Here is a 14,815-nt window from a genome sequence, read left to right on the forward strand (position 1 = left end):
AGTAACTCGCTGAGAAAAAAAAAAAAAAAGTAACTCGCTGAGGCAGCTGTTTCTTAGGCCTGCTTGGGGGTGAGAAGGACCAGGCTCTTCCTTGTGTGAGCTTCTCCCAGGTGATTCTGAAAGCCTTGTCCCCACGCCCACCCACCTACCCCACTGTCTTGTTTCGCTATCACAGAGTTTGCTGATGGGCACGCTGCTTGGGAAACTGCCAGCAAACGAGGATGTGTGATTAAGAAGTGTGGGTGTCTTTCCAAGGATGAACATGGAAACAGAAACAGAGATGGGGCCAGAGTCAAGCTTGGAAGAATGACTGCTTCCAAGGATTCAAACCTGCCTCCTACATTAAGTCACTTCAGAAAATGATGTCCTTTCCAAAGCATAGGACTCTTTTTTCCCTTGAAGAGTCAACGAATGTCCAAAACTTCGTGGTTTTTTAATTCTACAAAGGGGACTTGGCTCCCTTTTGGCATCTGAGCTGATACAGAAGGATGTAAGGCTGTCACCCCATAGATAAATTCTTCCTGATGCCTTCTCTTGGCCACCACACGTGGACCAGGAGATAAGGGCAGCCACTTGCTCATCCGTGCAGTCACTGCCAGCCAGACCGAATTGGAGTCCTGCTGCCATGCAAATGCAGAGAAAGGGCTGCACACTGACCTTCAAGCGGATTTTCAGATTTTTATCTGACAACATGTGGATGCAGCGCTCCATCACATCTGTGGCTATTTGGATCTGCACTGGCAACGGTGGCTCCACATCAGGACCAGTGTCACTCTCGTCTACTTTTGGAGGGTCTGACTGCTCTTCTGGAAAAAAAAAAAAAAAAAAGCATAACTGGGGACACAGTTTTATGAGAGATGCCCCACTTCCATTTGATCTCCCAACCTCAGACACAGGAACAGCATTTACAAGGGAAAGTGTCTAGGAACTGATCCTAAGGAAACCATATAAAATTTGGGTCAAGCTAGGAGTCAGTATATTCACCAGATCATTAACTATAATAGCTAAAAACTGGAGCGGGGGGTATGGGGGACCACTCCATGGCCATTCAAAGGGGAATAATTATAGAAGCCATGGTACATCCATACAATGACATATCATGAGGGCCCCAATTTGTGTTTGCTGAGGGCTTTAAAAACAAGGAGAAATGTTTATGAAAGAATATGTGCTAAAAAGAGAAAAGCAGTATATAGAATTGCATCCACAGTGGGAGCACTATTATATAATTTTTTTGCACAGCAGGAAGGACAACGAAATACTAAGAGATGGGGTGATAAGATCATATAGGATTTTAATTTTTTCCTTTACCTCCAGTCTTTTATAAATTTCCATTAATAAATATATATTTAAATTTTAAATTTTTTTTAGATTTTATTTATTTTTTTTTTTTTTTTTTTTTTTTTTTTTTTTAGATTTTATTTATTTATTTATTGAAAGAGAGAGACAGAGAGAGAGAGAGAGAGAGAGAGAGAGAATGGCTGGGACACAGGCAGAGGGAGAAGCAGGCTCTATGCAGGGAACCTGATGTGGGACTTGATCCCGGATCTGGATCACACCCCAGGCTGCAGGTGGCGCTAAACCACTGCGCCACCCGGGCTGCCCTAAATATATATTTTTAAAGATTTTATTTATTTATTCATGAAACATACAGAGAGAGAGAGAGAGAGGCAGAGACACAGGCAAAGGGAAAAGCAGGCTCCCTGCAGGGAGCTTGATGTGGGACCCAATCCCTGGACCCCGAGATCATAACCTGAGCTGAAGGCAGATGCTCAACCACTGAGCCACCCAGGCATCTCATCCATTAATAAATATCTAAAATAAAAATGTGAAGAGGGCAACATTCTAATTTGGAGCCCTGAGGTGGGCAGCTCCCTGGCTGGCCTTTGCTCTGCCCTCTACTCTTTCTTCTTGGTCCATTCTTGACTAAAGGGATCATGTGGCTTCTCCACCAGCCTGTGAAATCTTTCGATGGCCAAGATCAGGCCTTACAGATGTCAGCATAAGAGATAACAGAAGGGCAGCTTGGCACAATACACAGAGAGAGGGTCTGGTCAAAGGAGGTCGGTTCAAGTCCTGCCTGCACACCTATTAGCAACCTTCTCATCCGGCATTACTTCATCTAGAAAAAAAGGTATAAAGCACGCACACCTCATTTGCTCATTAAGAAAGTTAAATAAGATGAATGTCACCAGCTATTAGCATTCTTTCACTGCTTAGAATGCTGTGTTGCACATGATAGACATAAGTTTGCAAATTAAAACAAGAACAAAAAACCCGAGAGTTGCCCGAAACCCAGGCCAAAATCTCTAGCCTGAAAAATTTCCCTCTATTTATAGCCTCCAGCTCTGTCCCCTCAGCCCCCATTACTGTTGGTGCTCATTTCCACTGCGCTGAACGTTGTTCCCTTCACTTTTTCCCACTTCAGTTTCCTCTGCTGGAAACAACAGAATCTTATAGCGCAGGCCACACCTGTCTCTACTAGATGCTGAAAAGATAAATGAAAATGCATTTGTAGAATGCTTGGATTTCTTGGAGAAAGGGACCTCAGATACACGAAATGCTTTCATTGTGGCTAAAACAAAAAACACATGTCAAACCAACATCAAGCCAAACATTCTTTATAATGCCAAGTGTGTGGTGTGTACTTGATGAATGATAATTATAAGAATGATAAGGCTGTGCTTTTCTTCCCAGAGGAGGATTTGTTGTTTGAAATTCACCTATTGCACAATGTTATTTGAGGGATGTGGATTTTTCCGTTACTGGGAGAAAGGTTGATTCATTCAGTCTGTTCCTAGCCAACATCAACTAGAACCTGAAGATCCTAATCGTGAAAGAATGGATTCACAGCCAATGCTAGCATTTCAAACAAGAACAGCAAATTCGGATTAGGAAGGATCATGATGCCTCCCCTCCTTCTGGGTTTCCAGGTTTTGGTATGGGGTGCAGGTCAGGAAAAGAAAGATTGGGTTGGCTTAAGAAATAAAACTGAGGGGATCCCTGGGTGGCTCAGCAGTTTAGTGCCTGCCTTCAGCCCAGGGCCTGATCCTGGAGTCCCAGGATCGAGTCCCACGTCGGGCTCCCTGCATGGAGCCTGGTTCTCCCTCTGCCTGTGTCTCTGCCTCTCTCTCTCTCTCTCTCTCTCTCTCTCTCTCTGTGTGTGTCTCTCATGAACAAATAAATAAAAAGAAAAAGAAAAGAAAACTGAGAAGAAGAGGTCTGATGATAGACTTCTGATCAGAAAACTGTCCTCGGGGAGGGCAATGACTCTGTTCTGCATAAATCATTACTCTGTTCTGCATAAATCATTATCTGGGCTCTGTGATGCTTCCCTACTATTTAGAAGGAACTGGCTGTAGTTAGTTGCAATGAACAACTATTTCCTGTTATCCTGGAAGTACTGGTTTTAGTTCGGAGTGGAGACTACCAAAAAAGAAAAAGAATTCTGCTCAATTCCTACCTAATGAACTAATTTGGGACTCAGTTCGATTTAGGATAGTTCTGAGACCACCAAGCTCATTATGACTTGGCATTTTATGTTTGCAGAGGAGATTCTAACAATTTATTAATCCTTCTGTGACCTGAAGCTCCAGATTGAGCTTGTGAATAAAACAACAGCCTGGAGCTTCAACTAACCTGAACTCCCTTTTCCTTTATCATATAAATAAATAAGAAAATAATTGAAATCTCCTCCCACCAATAAATGAATGGACAAAGCATATGAATAGACAATGGGCATAAGAAAAAAAAAAAAAGGTAAGGAACATAGAGTAAAATGTTCAACCTTGCCTGTAATCAAAGAAATGCAAAGCCCAATATCAAGAACCATTTTTCACCTATTAATTTAGCAAGAAGTGAAACTCGTTAGTGGCCAATGTTGGCAAGGTTGTGGTACAACCAGTGTTAATCCAGCACTGCTGAAGGGAAGGTATAAATTGACACAACCTTTCTGGAAGGCAATTTGGCAAGCATAAAATAATGTTCATATCCTTGACCCAGAAATCCCACTTCTGGGATTTATAAAGAAATATGCAAAAAAAGGGAAAAGGTCACGTGCACAGAATCATCCACTGCAGCACTGTTTATTAGAGTGAAAAGCAAGAAGCAACCTGAACTTCCCACAGGGGAATGGATACTTAGTAGCAGCTATTAAAACATTAATTATGAAAACTCTATAGCAATGTGGAGAGTTGCTGATTAACTTAGTGCAAAAACGGTATAATGCATTTAAACTGTGGCTCTGACCACATGAAAATAGGTTTGCAACAAAAAAAAGAATGGGACAGGACTGCACAAAAAATGAGGATGCTTCTTTGGAGCATGGTGGGGTTATGAGTGACTTTTCTGATTTCCAAAATTTTTGTAATGATATCACATTCTTTTAATAATCCGTTTCAAAAACAAAAAACTGGCGAAGCCAAAATACAGTTACCTTCTTCATTATCAAAATCTGAGACATTTCCATCTGCCACATCCTTTTCTTTGAGGTAGTTCAGCAAAAACAGCTCCATGTCTTCTGCTGTGGTGGTGTTCTCAAGTCCCTTCTCAGAAGCTGCTGGTCTTTGGCTCAAATGACTTCCCGCCTCCCCTGCACTTTCCCCTTGGAGTTGCCTGAGATCATCTGTGTCTGGGAACCACTGGGCTGAAAACAAAGTGTTATAATGATCACCATGGTCATGGACAATAGGCATTAGTACTCTGTAACTGGAATAAGCTCTTTGCCATGGCTTGCATGGCTCCACATGATCTGGTCCCTCTGTCTCTCCAACCTCATCTTCCAATCACTCCCAGCTGCCTATGAATTAGATATCTTCCCGTTCCTCCAATGTGGCAGGGGTTTTCCTGCCCTAGAATGTTCTGTATGTGCTATTCCTGCTGTCTAGAGTACTTTCCAGGGACGCCTGGGTGGCTCAGCGGTTCAGCACCTGCCTTTGGCCCAGGGCATGATCCTGGAGACCCGGGATCGAGTCCCACGTCGGGCTCCTGGCATGGAGCCTGCTTCTCCCTCTGCCTCTCTCTCTCTATCATGAATAAATAAATAAAATATTTTAAAAAATAGAGTACTTTCCCCACTATGTCACATCTGGCTAATTCCAACTCACCTTTCACATCTCAACACATGAAGAACTTGCCTGGTAAAGCCATCTATCCTTTGACGTCCCAATGCAATTTAGGTACCTATAGGTTGTCTTATATAGCACCATCTTCTTTCCTATCAACTCAGCATGATTTTTATTTACATTTACCTTGAGTTTGCTGTTTAGTGTCTGAATCTCCCACTAGACTCTATGCTCCATTGATTGCCACTGGAATTCAACATGTCCAGCATGGAATGGGTGCTCAAAATAGATGCTGAATGAGAAAATATGGTAGGCTGGAGAATACATACAAGTGACAAAATTCTGAGTACAGGATGCACTCCTGATTAGAAGACAGGCTCTACAGAGTCTTGGAATGGATACAGCCCCTCACATCTGTATTTCTGATAGAAAAGGCTGGCATATTCTCTTCAAAGCTTTTCCTTCTTTGGGATGCTCCAATGCTTCTGATGTGTCACCTCTAGGGCTCTGCAGAAATGTCTTGGGCCACAACAGGGAGGGCCCCAAAAGACAGCATGCTAAAGGGGGTGGGCCCAACGCTTCTAATTCCTCTCTAACCCTGCAGCTCTGATTTCAACTATTTTTGTATACTGGGGTTCCCCTAGGGCTTCATTTCAAAACTGCCTCTTAACAGTTAAAGAAAGAAACAGCAACGAAACCTGCCCCACCTCCTCCCCCTGAAAACCCTAGTGTGAATTTTCACCCTTTTACAGACAGCAGGAAAAATGCCTCTGATAACCTTTAGCACCTGCTAATCTACTTTCTATAAAGGAGCATGTGCATAGAGCCAGAGCAACAGCAGATGGGAGATGCCAGGGCCAGGCAAATAGGAACAGCAGAGAGCAAATGCTGGAGGAGAGTCTTCAACACAGAACCTAGACATTCTATATGTAAGGGATCAATGATGCCATTTCTTCAATGCCCTGCCCCCAGACATAAGTCAGGCCCTAGTAGACTCCAAGAGATTGCATTCCCAACGAGTTAAAATCAGGACCTAGCATTTACAATGCTCAAAGAGATATGCTGCAAAGATTTCTACATTTAGGCTAGAGTCAGGCATTAAAGTCTTTGCTTACAAATGGCTTTTAAACATATGGAAAAGCTCAACCTCACTCTTAATGTAAATTAAACTATAAGGTGCTATTTTTCTCCTATTGGATAAGCAGGGATTGGTAAAAAGCTTGGCAACATAGCGTAGATGAGTGTGTGGCAAAACTGGCACTCTCCTGCACTGCCGATAGGAGCTTAAATTGGTACAATTTCTCTTTGGAGAGAAGTTTGAAACTCTCCATCCAAAACTTAAATGAGGGGCACCTGGCTGGCTCTGTCAGTGGAGCATGTGACTCTTGATCTTGGGGTTGTGAGTTCAAGCCCCACATTGGGTAGAGAGATTACTTAAAAAAACAACAACAACAGATTAACTGTACTGTCCTCCATATCAGTATTCCTCTCTAGGAACTTACCCTATTGATATACTCAGACACGTTCAAAATGACCTATGAAGATACTTATTGCAGCAATTTTGTCTGTGTGTGGTGGCAGAAGAATGGAAACAACTAAAATCTCTACCAAGAAAGGAGCATTTAAATAAATGGTGTGCAGCCACACAACAGAACCTACACAACCATGAAAATAAGATACCAGTCCTACAGATATGGTTGTAGCACAATCTCTCAGTGGTGAGGTATGTGGGACATGGACTCTTTCTCACTTTAAAGGTACCCTATTTTTGTTGCTGTGAGTCATCAGCTAACTGGTAGGTAGTACTCAGCAGTAACTGAACTGATAATTCTTGTCCTCGCTGTGGTCCCTGATGCTTTATAGCCAACGGTGTGAAACACCATTTCCTAAAACATGTGTTGGGTCCTTTGAAGGCTTCTTAGAGGTTTTCTGAGACCACACTTCCATTCCCATCTTAAAAGAGTGGTCATCAGTCAGATGGAGATCTTATTAGGGTCGTGAGATTGAGCCCCATGTCTCCAGGGAGTCTGCTTAAGATTCACTCTCCCTCTCCCTCCACCACTCCCCTCTTCTCTCTCTCTCTCTCTATCTCTCTCAAAATAAAATTAAAAATAAGAGAGTGGCTATCAGACAACTTGAAGACAAACAAACGGCAGCACGCAGGGCTGCTCTGATTCACGCATGATTTACCAGCTCCACCTCAGTGCTGCTTACCATTCCAAATACAAGTGTATTTGGGGTTATTTCAACATTTTCAGAAAAGCTATCCTCCATTTTGCTTCTTTCTCTAGGATGCTCTCAAGTCAATGTTAACCATCCTCATTTTTCCCTCTACAGTGGTGACCCCTCCTCTTTCACTTCAATAAAAAAAAAAAAAAAAAAAAGCGCTACACAGGGTTTTTCCTTTTGAGATGACTGAAGACATCAACAGCCCAAGACAATGCCAATTTTCAAGGCCCCAACTGAGATATCTCCTGAGAGCATATATTTAATAGAGCTTTTCTCAATACAGTTTTAAAATCTCAAACAGACATGTAGTCTAGTTCCCCAAAGCACTAAAGGTGGAAGTCTGGGCCAGCTTCGGACCATAGAAGCTGGTCACTGTCTCTTACGTATAAGCCGTCAGCCAGTCTCAGCAGTGCTGCCACGAGGGCAGGGGCCTAGTCCTTCTTGGTCACTGCTGACGTCCCAGCGATTAGTCCAGTCCGTATACTTCCAAGCGGTTGCAAAATAGAATCCAAGCTCCTTCCCTTGGTTTACAAGGTCATGCAGGGGGTTTATCCTCACTCTGCCTGCCAGCTTTATCTCGTATCACTCTCTCCATAATGGCCTCTCTTCCAGGATCTGAAGACTTTAAGCTCTTTCTTCCCTCCACATCTTTGCACCTTTTCCTTTTGCCTGAATGTTCTTAAAAACCATAAAAAGGATAGGACAGCTCCATACATACCAAGGGGTCCTTCTCAGCCTTAAGGTCTCAGCTCTAGTGTTGCTTCCTCAGAGAAGTCCTCCCTGACCACTCTACTTAAAGTAGCCTAGCCCTGTTGTTCTCTTGCATCAGGTTGTCTCTTTTCTTCATAGTGCTTATTGGATTCTGAAATGAACTTGTTTAATGATTTACTTATCATCTCTTTTGCAGGAGCAAGAAAGCTTCATGAGTTTATTTGTCCTGCTCACTGCTATATCCTGACTACTTAGCACAATGTTGGACACATGGCAGCCACTCTTTATTAAATGAATGAATAAAAGAACACTTAGATAGATAGCATATGAATATTCATGAATGAATGCATGCATGCATGAATGGACACTGGAAATAGTCTCAGGTACAACTGTCTCTGTTCCAGCCGCCCTCCTTGCTGTGACAAACTTTCTTACAGGATGTTCGCTTTCTTGGCTGACAAAATTTGAAGTCAGTGACATTTCCACTTACCATGGAGGCAATTAGTACTGAAATAAATACTAGAGATATGGTCTTTGGATCAAAAGGACTCAAGTACATAGCTCGTTTTTGTTTTTGTTTTTTCATTCAATGACTATCTAATTAGGAGATTCTTTTTCTTATTGTCCAAAATTTTGCATTTTAATGGTTATTAACACCTCCAATAGACACCCAACAGGATCAAAAGGAAGGAGAGAAACCTCACACCACTTCATACAATTAAAAGGTTAAAAGAAAGTTTCTAGACCTCCGTCCAGTATGATAGTCACTAGCTACATGTGGCTATTTAAGTTAAAATAAAGAATTCAGTGCTTCAGCCACTCTAGCTACATGTAGCTAGTGGCTATTGTAATGGACAGAACATATATAGAATATTTCCATCATCACAGAAAGTTCTAGTGGACAGTAATGTTCTAGCTCATCTGTGGTCTGAATAATTTCCTGTTATTCCTGTTCTCCATTAGCACAGATACTGAAAACTCCATGTACTGTCAGAAGCAGTTTGGCATACTAAAAAGAACAAAACTATCATAAATCCTGGCTTTGTTCCTTATTACCTGTGTGACCCTGGCTAAGTAGCTCTCACTGAGCCTTAGTTCTTTTCTGTAAAATAAAAATGATGTTTACATTTAGGCTGCAGGGTTTATGTCCCTGACACAGAACAGGAGCTCAATCTGTGGTAGAGATTATTAAAAGTATATATATATATATATATAAAAGCAGCGGAACCCTGGCAGAACACATAGGATTGGACTGACAACTATTCAAATAATGTCCTCCATAGCGTAACCGCACACAAAAAAATAAGATTAGGCAAATAAGGATAGTAGGCCTTCCTCCAAATTAGCGTTAAAAAGGGCTCAGAATGTACCTAATGCTGCCAGCAGGGCATGCAGAACACCGACAAAGGAAGCAGCTCTCTTATCATAAAATTGGTCCAGGGTGGCCAAGACATCCTGAACCACATCTGCCACCAAAGGAAGCAGGCTAGCATCTGAGTTCCACAACATGACTTCCAAGACTTTTGGGGTATGGGGGTGCAGAGACAGATGACGCAGATTTAAAGAGATCCCATTCACCAAATAGTCCGAATTTTGATTGATCAGGTGCTGCAGAGAGTAGTAGCCACAAGTGTGGCAAATGTCCATCATGGCACTGGTAGCTGCTTGACTGATGAGCAGGGTTTGGTCCCCAGCCTTCTCCAGTACTGGATAGAGGGCTGTCATCAAGAGCAAACGAAAGTCTTTTCCTAGTGCATAAGCAAAGCGGCCAATCCCTTCCAACTGGATGCATATTTGCCAGATGTTGCTGTTCATGGAGCAAATAGTGGGACTCGGCTTTGAGAAGGCTGGAAAAGATGTAACTTGGCAGGTGTGTGCACCAGATGTGATGGCCTGGAGGCCCGACTGCTTCATTGTTAGCTCCTCTCCCACTTCTTCAGATTCGATACAAGTGGTCAAATACCAATTTTCTTGGCTTGTGTATTCTTCAAGTATAGATGTCACAATCTCTCTTAGCTCCTCTGTGCTTGTTTTAATATGGTTTTCGTGAAGATTCTCCACTTCCAGGCCAGCAGCCCCTGCAACCAGTTCATTCAGGATCATGGCGGCTTGCTTCCGGTAAACCACAGACTCGCGGTACAGCTCCATAAAGTGATCTATGAGCAAATAGACATCCCCGTAAAAACCGAGAAGCTGACACACCTGCTGCAAGAGCAGGAAAAGCCTCTCATCAGTGAAGAAGCGGAAGTATCTCCTCTGCATTGGGCTCCGTGGCTGCGTAGCCGCAGTCTCTGAAGCACCCAGAGGCCCAGAATTCCAGCACCGCTCCTCAACAACCTTGATGTCAGTCACATCTAATTCTAGAACTTGGATAAGCGCTTTGGAAAGGCGCTGAAGATGGGTCACAGAGTTGAGGACAAAGTTCACTCTGGGGCCCAAGAGTTTCAGATAACCGAGTAACAAGGAGAGAGTAGAGAATTTGCCCTGATCGTCCTGGGAGCTCATGAGGCGGGGAAGAGACGTGGCAAGGGAGTGCAGGTTTTCTGACAAGATGTCAGCAAAGGCTCTATTCCCGACCACTACTTTCTGATCTGCAAAATGTCTCAGAACTTTACTGCACTGGGCTTGGACTTCAGGACTCTCATCATTTACTAGACCCACCAGAGCCTTCAGAAGGGGTCCAGCTGATCCGACCAGCGATTGGCTGCACTTCAGGAGAAGGGCCTCGACCAGTTCTATCAGGGCCAGCCTCACCTTCCAGTGTGGGTGGCCTGAAACACACTCAATTATCTTTTTAATAAGGATAGTTAATTTGTCGCTGGTGTTTTTTACCCACTTGGCTTCCCTGTGAACCATCAGCTCTGCTACTCTGTGCTCCACTGCAGGCTTTGGTTGGACTTTTGATATCCTTTCAAGCTGTTCATCAGCCATAATGAAACTCACTGTCTTGTAGAAGGTCTTTAGGGAAGACACAATGATGCCATGCCCTTGTTTAAAGTCCCCTGTAATAACCCTGGCCAGTGCCATTGAAATTCCAGGTAAAAAAGAAGCAAACAAATCTCCCAGCTGCTTTTGCTCAAGCTCATCCAAGGACCTCGGATGGTCTTGACAATCACATTGAAAGAGTAGAACCTGTAAACATTTTAAGGCAGCGATTTTAATTTGCTTTGATTTCTCCTGTTCTGCTAGGTCCAAGAGTAAAGACACAGCAAATCCTAAACGAGGCAGGATGGAGGGCTCATAAAAAGCCAGAAGAATGTCCCCGTAAGCCGAGTGCATTAATGTGCTGAGGCCCTGGATCACAGCCAATTTCAACTCCTCGGACACAGCTGCGGGCTTTTGGGACTTGGGTGAATACAGACAAGCAGAGATTTCCGAAAAGAGCTCCTGGAGAAGTACTTGTTCCTTCACACATGTTGAAGAGAGGACAAATGTGAGGCATTCCACCACGCTCTGAATCAAGCGCTCTCTTTTGGGACCCGGTGTCTTCAGCGTAAATCGCAAAGGGAAGAGGATGTACTGCTGCAGCTCCTGAAGGGCGGAGTCACTCACGGCTTGTAATTGTGCCTGCAGATGCTCCACGTTCTCCACCGTCTGGGTCTTTGTGAGCTGAACACACACTGGGCGCAAGGCACCAAAGGCCTCCTCAGGAGTATCAAAAACTGCCATTGTGCAGCAGCCTCCTTCTCACTGAGGAAGCATCCTGTGGGCTGGAAGAAAAAACTTTTCAGTAAAGGTCAAGCTCAAAGCAAATACAAAGTGAACTTGCATTTTTTTTTAAAGATTTTATTTATTTATCCATGACAGAGAGAGAGAAAGAGAGAGACAGAGACAGAGACACAAGCAGAGGGAGAAGCAGCCCCCGTGCAGGGAGCCCGATGTGGGACTCGAGCCCAGGTCTCCAGGATCACGCCCTGGGCTGAAGGCGGCGCTAAACCACTGAGCCACCAGGGCTGCGCGTGAACTTGCATTTAATCAATCAATGGACATTTAGTGGGGGCCTACGTGCCAGCCACCACACAAGGCATTAGGGAAGCAATGAAGAGAGGTGGCTGCTCTTCTCAGGGGGCCCCAGGCCAGTGAGGGAAACAGATGGACAGTTACAACACAGTCTGCTAAGAAATGGGATGAGCCTGGGCTCACGGTCCTAAGCGAGTGTGGAAGACCTATGCATCAGGAGCCTGGGTAAGCCAGGGTAGGTTTCTCAGGAAGAAAATGCTTGAGCCAGACTTGTGGGAAGAATAATAGGTGTCATGGGCTAGATTAAGGAGTTTGGCTCTTAACCTGTGGTAGTAATGGAGAGTCACTGAAAGTTTTATCTTTGTCAAGTTGACGTATAACATCATAGAGTAAAATGCACTAGTCTTAATGTGCAGCTCAGTGGATTTTTGTGATGTAGAGATCTATGTGACCACCACCTAAAACAAGACAGAGAATGTTTCCAGCACTCTAGAAGGCTCCCTCAAGCTCTTTTGCAGTCAATTCCTATTTTCCCTGCCCAGTGGTAACCTCTATTTTGACTTCTATCGCCATGGATTAGTTTTGTCTGTTCTTGCCATGGAGAGGTTTCAAGCAGGAGTTGATAGGATCAACCTGATGTGCTCAGAAGACCCTCCCCACCCCCACCCCCACTCCTTGGCAGCCAGTGACATGGGAGAATAGCCTGAGCTGGGTGAGACAGAGAGCAGAACAATACAGAAGGCAGTAGCCAGAGAAATGGGGAAATCAGGAGCGCACGCTATCACAGGCATCATGAGTGAAGAGAATCCAGCAGGACGGAAAAACGGAAAGCAGGCAGGCAGTGAAAGGAGACAGGTTTATAGGTGAGCTAAGGAACTGAACAACTTAATACCAGAGAGTCTTTTTTCTCTGTGAGAAGTTCAAAGTCATGGCTGACAGTGAAAAGAAGGGGGTGGTGGGGTAAACAGAGGGCTTGAGGAGAGAAATAAAAGTTTCAAATACTCCCTTTGGGGAAGCAAAGCATGCTGGGAAGACATAAAAGTGTGGCCCAAGGGTACTGAGGACTGAGCTGGAGACCATAAATGCATATAACTGTAAAATGTTGACACTGGAGGGAAGTTAGAGATCATCTAGTCTGGTGGGGTCTGTAGGTCTGTCTCTCTCTCCCAATCTCTCTTTTGGCTCAACTTGCGGGAGCTTCTGAACAGATGATGCCTCTCCCTGTCCCCAATCCAATGAACCCTCCTGAGCCCCACGGACCACAGGGCTGGCAGGCAAGTGTGCCTGGTGAATGTGGACAAGACCTGCTTAGCCCAGAGAGAAAACCAGTGCTGGATTTTCCTCCTGGGTCAGGAGAGGGCTCCAGGGCAATGGCCAGGCTCTAAAACCCTGGAGAGAGTTTGCTCCACAGGGCCCCATGGTCTCCTGCAAGGAAGGGCAGTATTGGTCACTGTGAGGCTTGTTGGGGGGATATCTCTTGGTCTCTGTGACACCCCCCCTCCCCAAGAAGCTAAGGAAGGGCAGAAACTCAACTCTGCCCTATTTCAGGCTATTGACACCAGAAGGCTCAGCCAGGGATTATTGCCATCCCACTGGCACCGGCTCACAAACAGATCACCAGAGGCTGCTGTGCCGTCCCCTGCCCAAGGTACTATAGTTGGAACAACAGGAGAAGAAAACCACTGAATGGGACCCAGCAGTCAAAGGCAGGAAAAGCAAGCAGAGCACTCTCTGAGGTGGTAAGTCTGAGATTAACAGAACCACTAAGGGAGACAGATAAGAGACAGATAAGAATATGAAAAATAAAAAGAGCAATAAAAAAGTTTGATCACACGGCAAATGATATCTCTTTCAGAATTTTATTTTTAGATTTTATTTCTTTACTTAGGGCGAAGAGAGAGAGAGAGAGCAAGAGCATAAGCTGGAGGGAGGAGACAGAGGGAGAAGCAGATGCCACACTGAGCAGGGAGCCCCACACAAGGCTCGATCCCAGGACCCTGAGATCATGACCTGAGCTGAAGGCAGACGCTTAACCAACCAAGCCACTCAGGCACCCCCCTTTTAGAATTTTAAGGGCATCATTTTCCACACCAAAAAAGCTCAATTGATGGGATTAAAAAAAAAAAAAAAAAAAAAAAAAAGGATGGTTAATTACTGAGATCCAGTCAGTGGTTTGGAAGATCAAGTAGAGCTACTTTAAAACTCAGAGCAGAAATGCAAAGAGATGGAACTCGTGAGATTTGGAGAACCAACATGTAAATAGCTGGGAATTCTGGAAGGAGACAAAGGGCCAGATGGAGGAGCCAGAACAAATAAACAACTGAAACATTTCCCTGAGTTGCAGAAAGATTCATCTGGAGACTGAAAAGACAGAAGGACACACTCCTAGTCACATTCTGGTAAAATTCCTGTATGCTAAAAGAGACAGTGGAAAATCATACATGCTTTCAGGAGAAACAAACAAATAACTTAGAAGACTGGCTCTAGTTTTCTCATCTGCAATCATGGACACCAGAGGACAATGGACTGCAAATAAAGGACTGTGGCCCCCAAATCCTACATGTGGCCAAGACAGTCACCAGTCAGACTGCAAGAACATGAGCAAGGATTCAGAGAGGGCATTACTCACACACACACTCTCGAGGAAGATACTTGAGAAAGGATTCCATTCAAATGAACAACTCGAAATAAGATAAATCGGGAAGATGAATGAGGAAGGAAACAGTACCTTTTTTTTCTTTTAGCGTGGAAAACTTATTTCCAGTAAAATGTTTAAGTGGAAGCCCAGCACACGAGGTAGATAAAATCAGAGGGTCTGGTTGAAGCTGGAGTGAAGGCAATGGTCTGGGGCTCTA

The 14,815-nt window shown here is 44.2% G+C and overlaps 1 protein-coding gene across 6 annotated transcripts in view; it reads right to left on the minus strand.

The window, feature by feature from the left end:
* TTI1 (TELO2 interacting protein 1) overlaps nucleotides 1-14,815 on the minus strand; it is a 46,838-nt gene that overhangs the window by 18,149 nt on the left and 13,874 nt on the right. For 5 of the 6 annotated variants that reach the window (XR_004809010.2, XM_025470038.3, XM_025470039.3 and 2 more), the window contains exons 2-4: nucleotides 9,371-11,710; nucleotides 4,433-4,642; nucleotides 658-806 (exon numbers count right to left, since the gene is read on the minus strand). Coding sequence is in view for 5 of the 6 variants with exons in the window: in XM_025470038.3 (XP_025325823.3) it covers nucleotides 658-806; nucleotides 4,433-4,642; nucleotides 9,371-11,669 (2,658 nt within the window). In the remaining variant the exon portion in view is untranslated. The remainder of the gene's footprint in view (nucleotides 1-657; nucleotides 807-4,432; nucleotides 4,643-9,370; nucleotides 11,711-14,815) is intronic. The other variant, XM_049100201.1, reaches the window with a different exon arrangement.

Source organism: Canis lupus, chromosome 24 (assembly GCF_003254725.2).
Source record: "Canis lupus dingo isolate Sandy chromosome 24, ASM325472v2, whole genome shotgun sequence".
Lineage (NCBI taxonomy): Eukaryota > Metazoa > Chordata > Mammalia > Carnivora > Canidae > Canis > Canis lupus.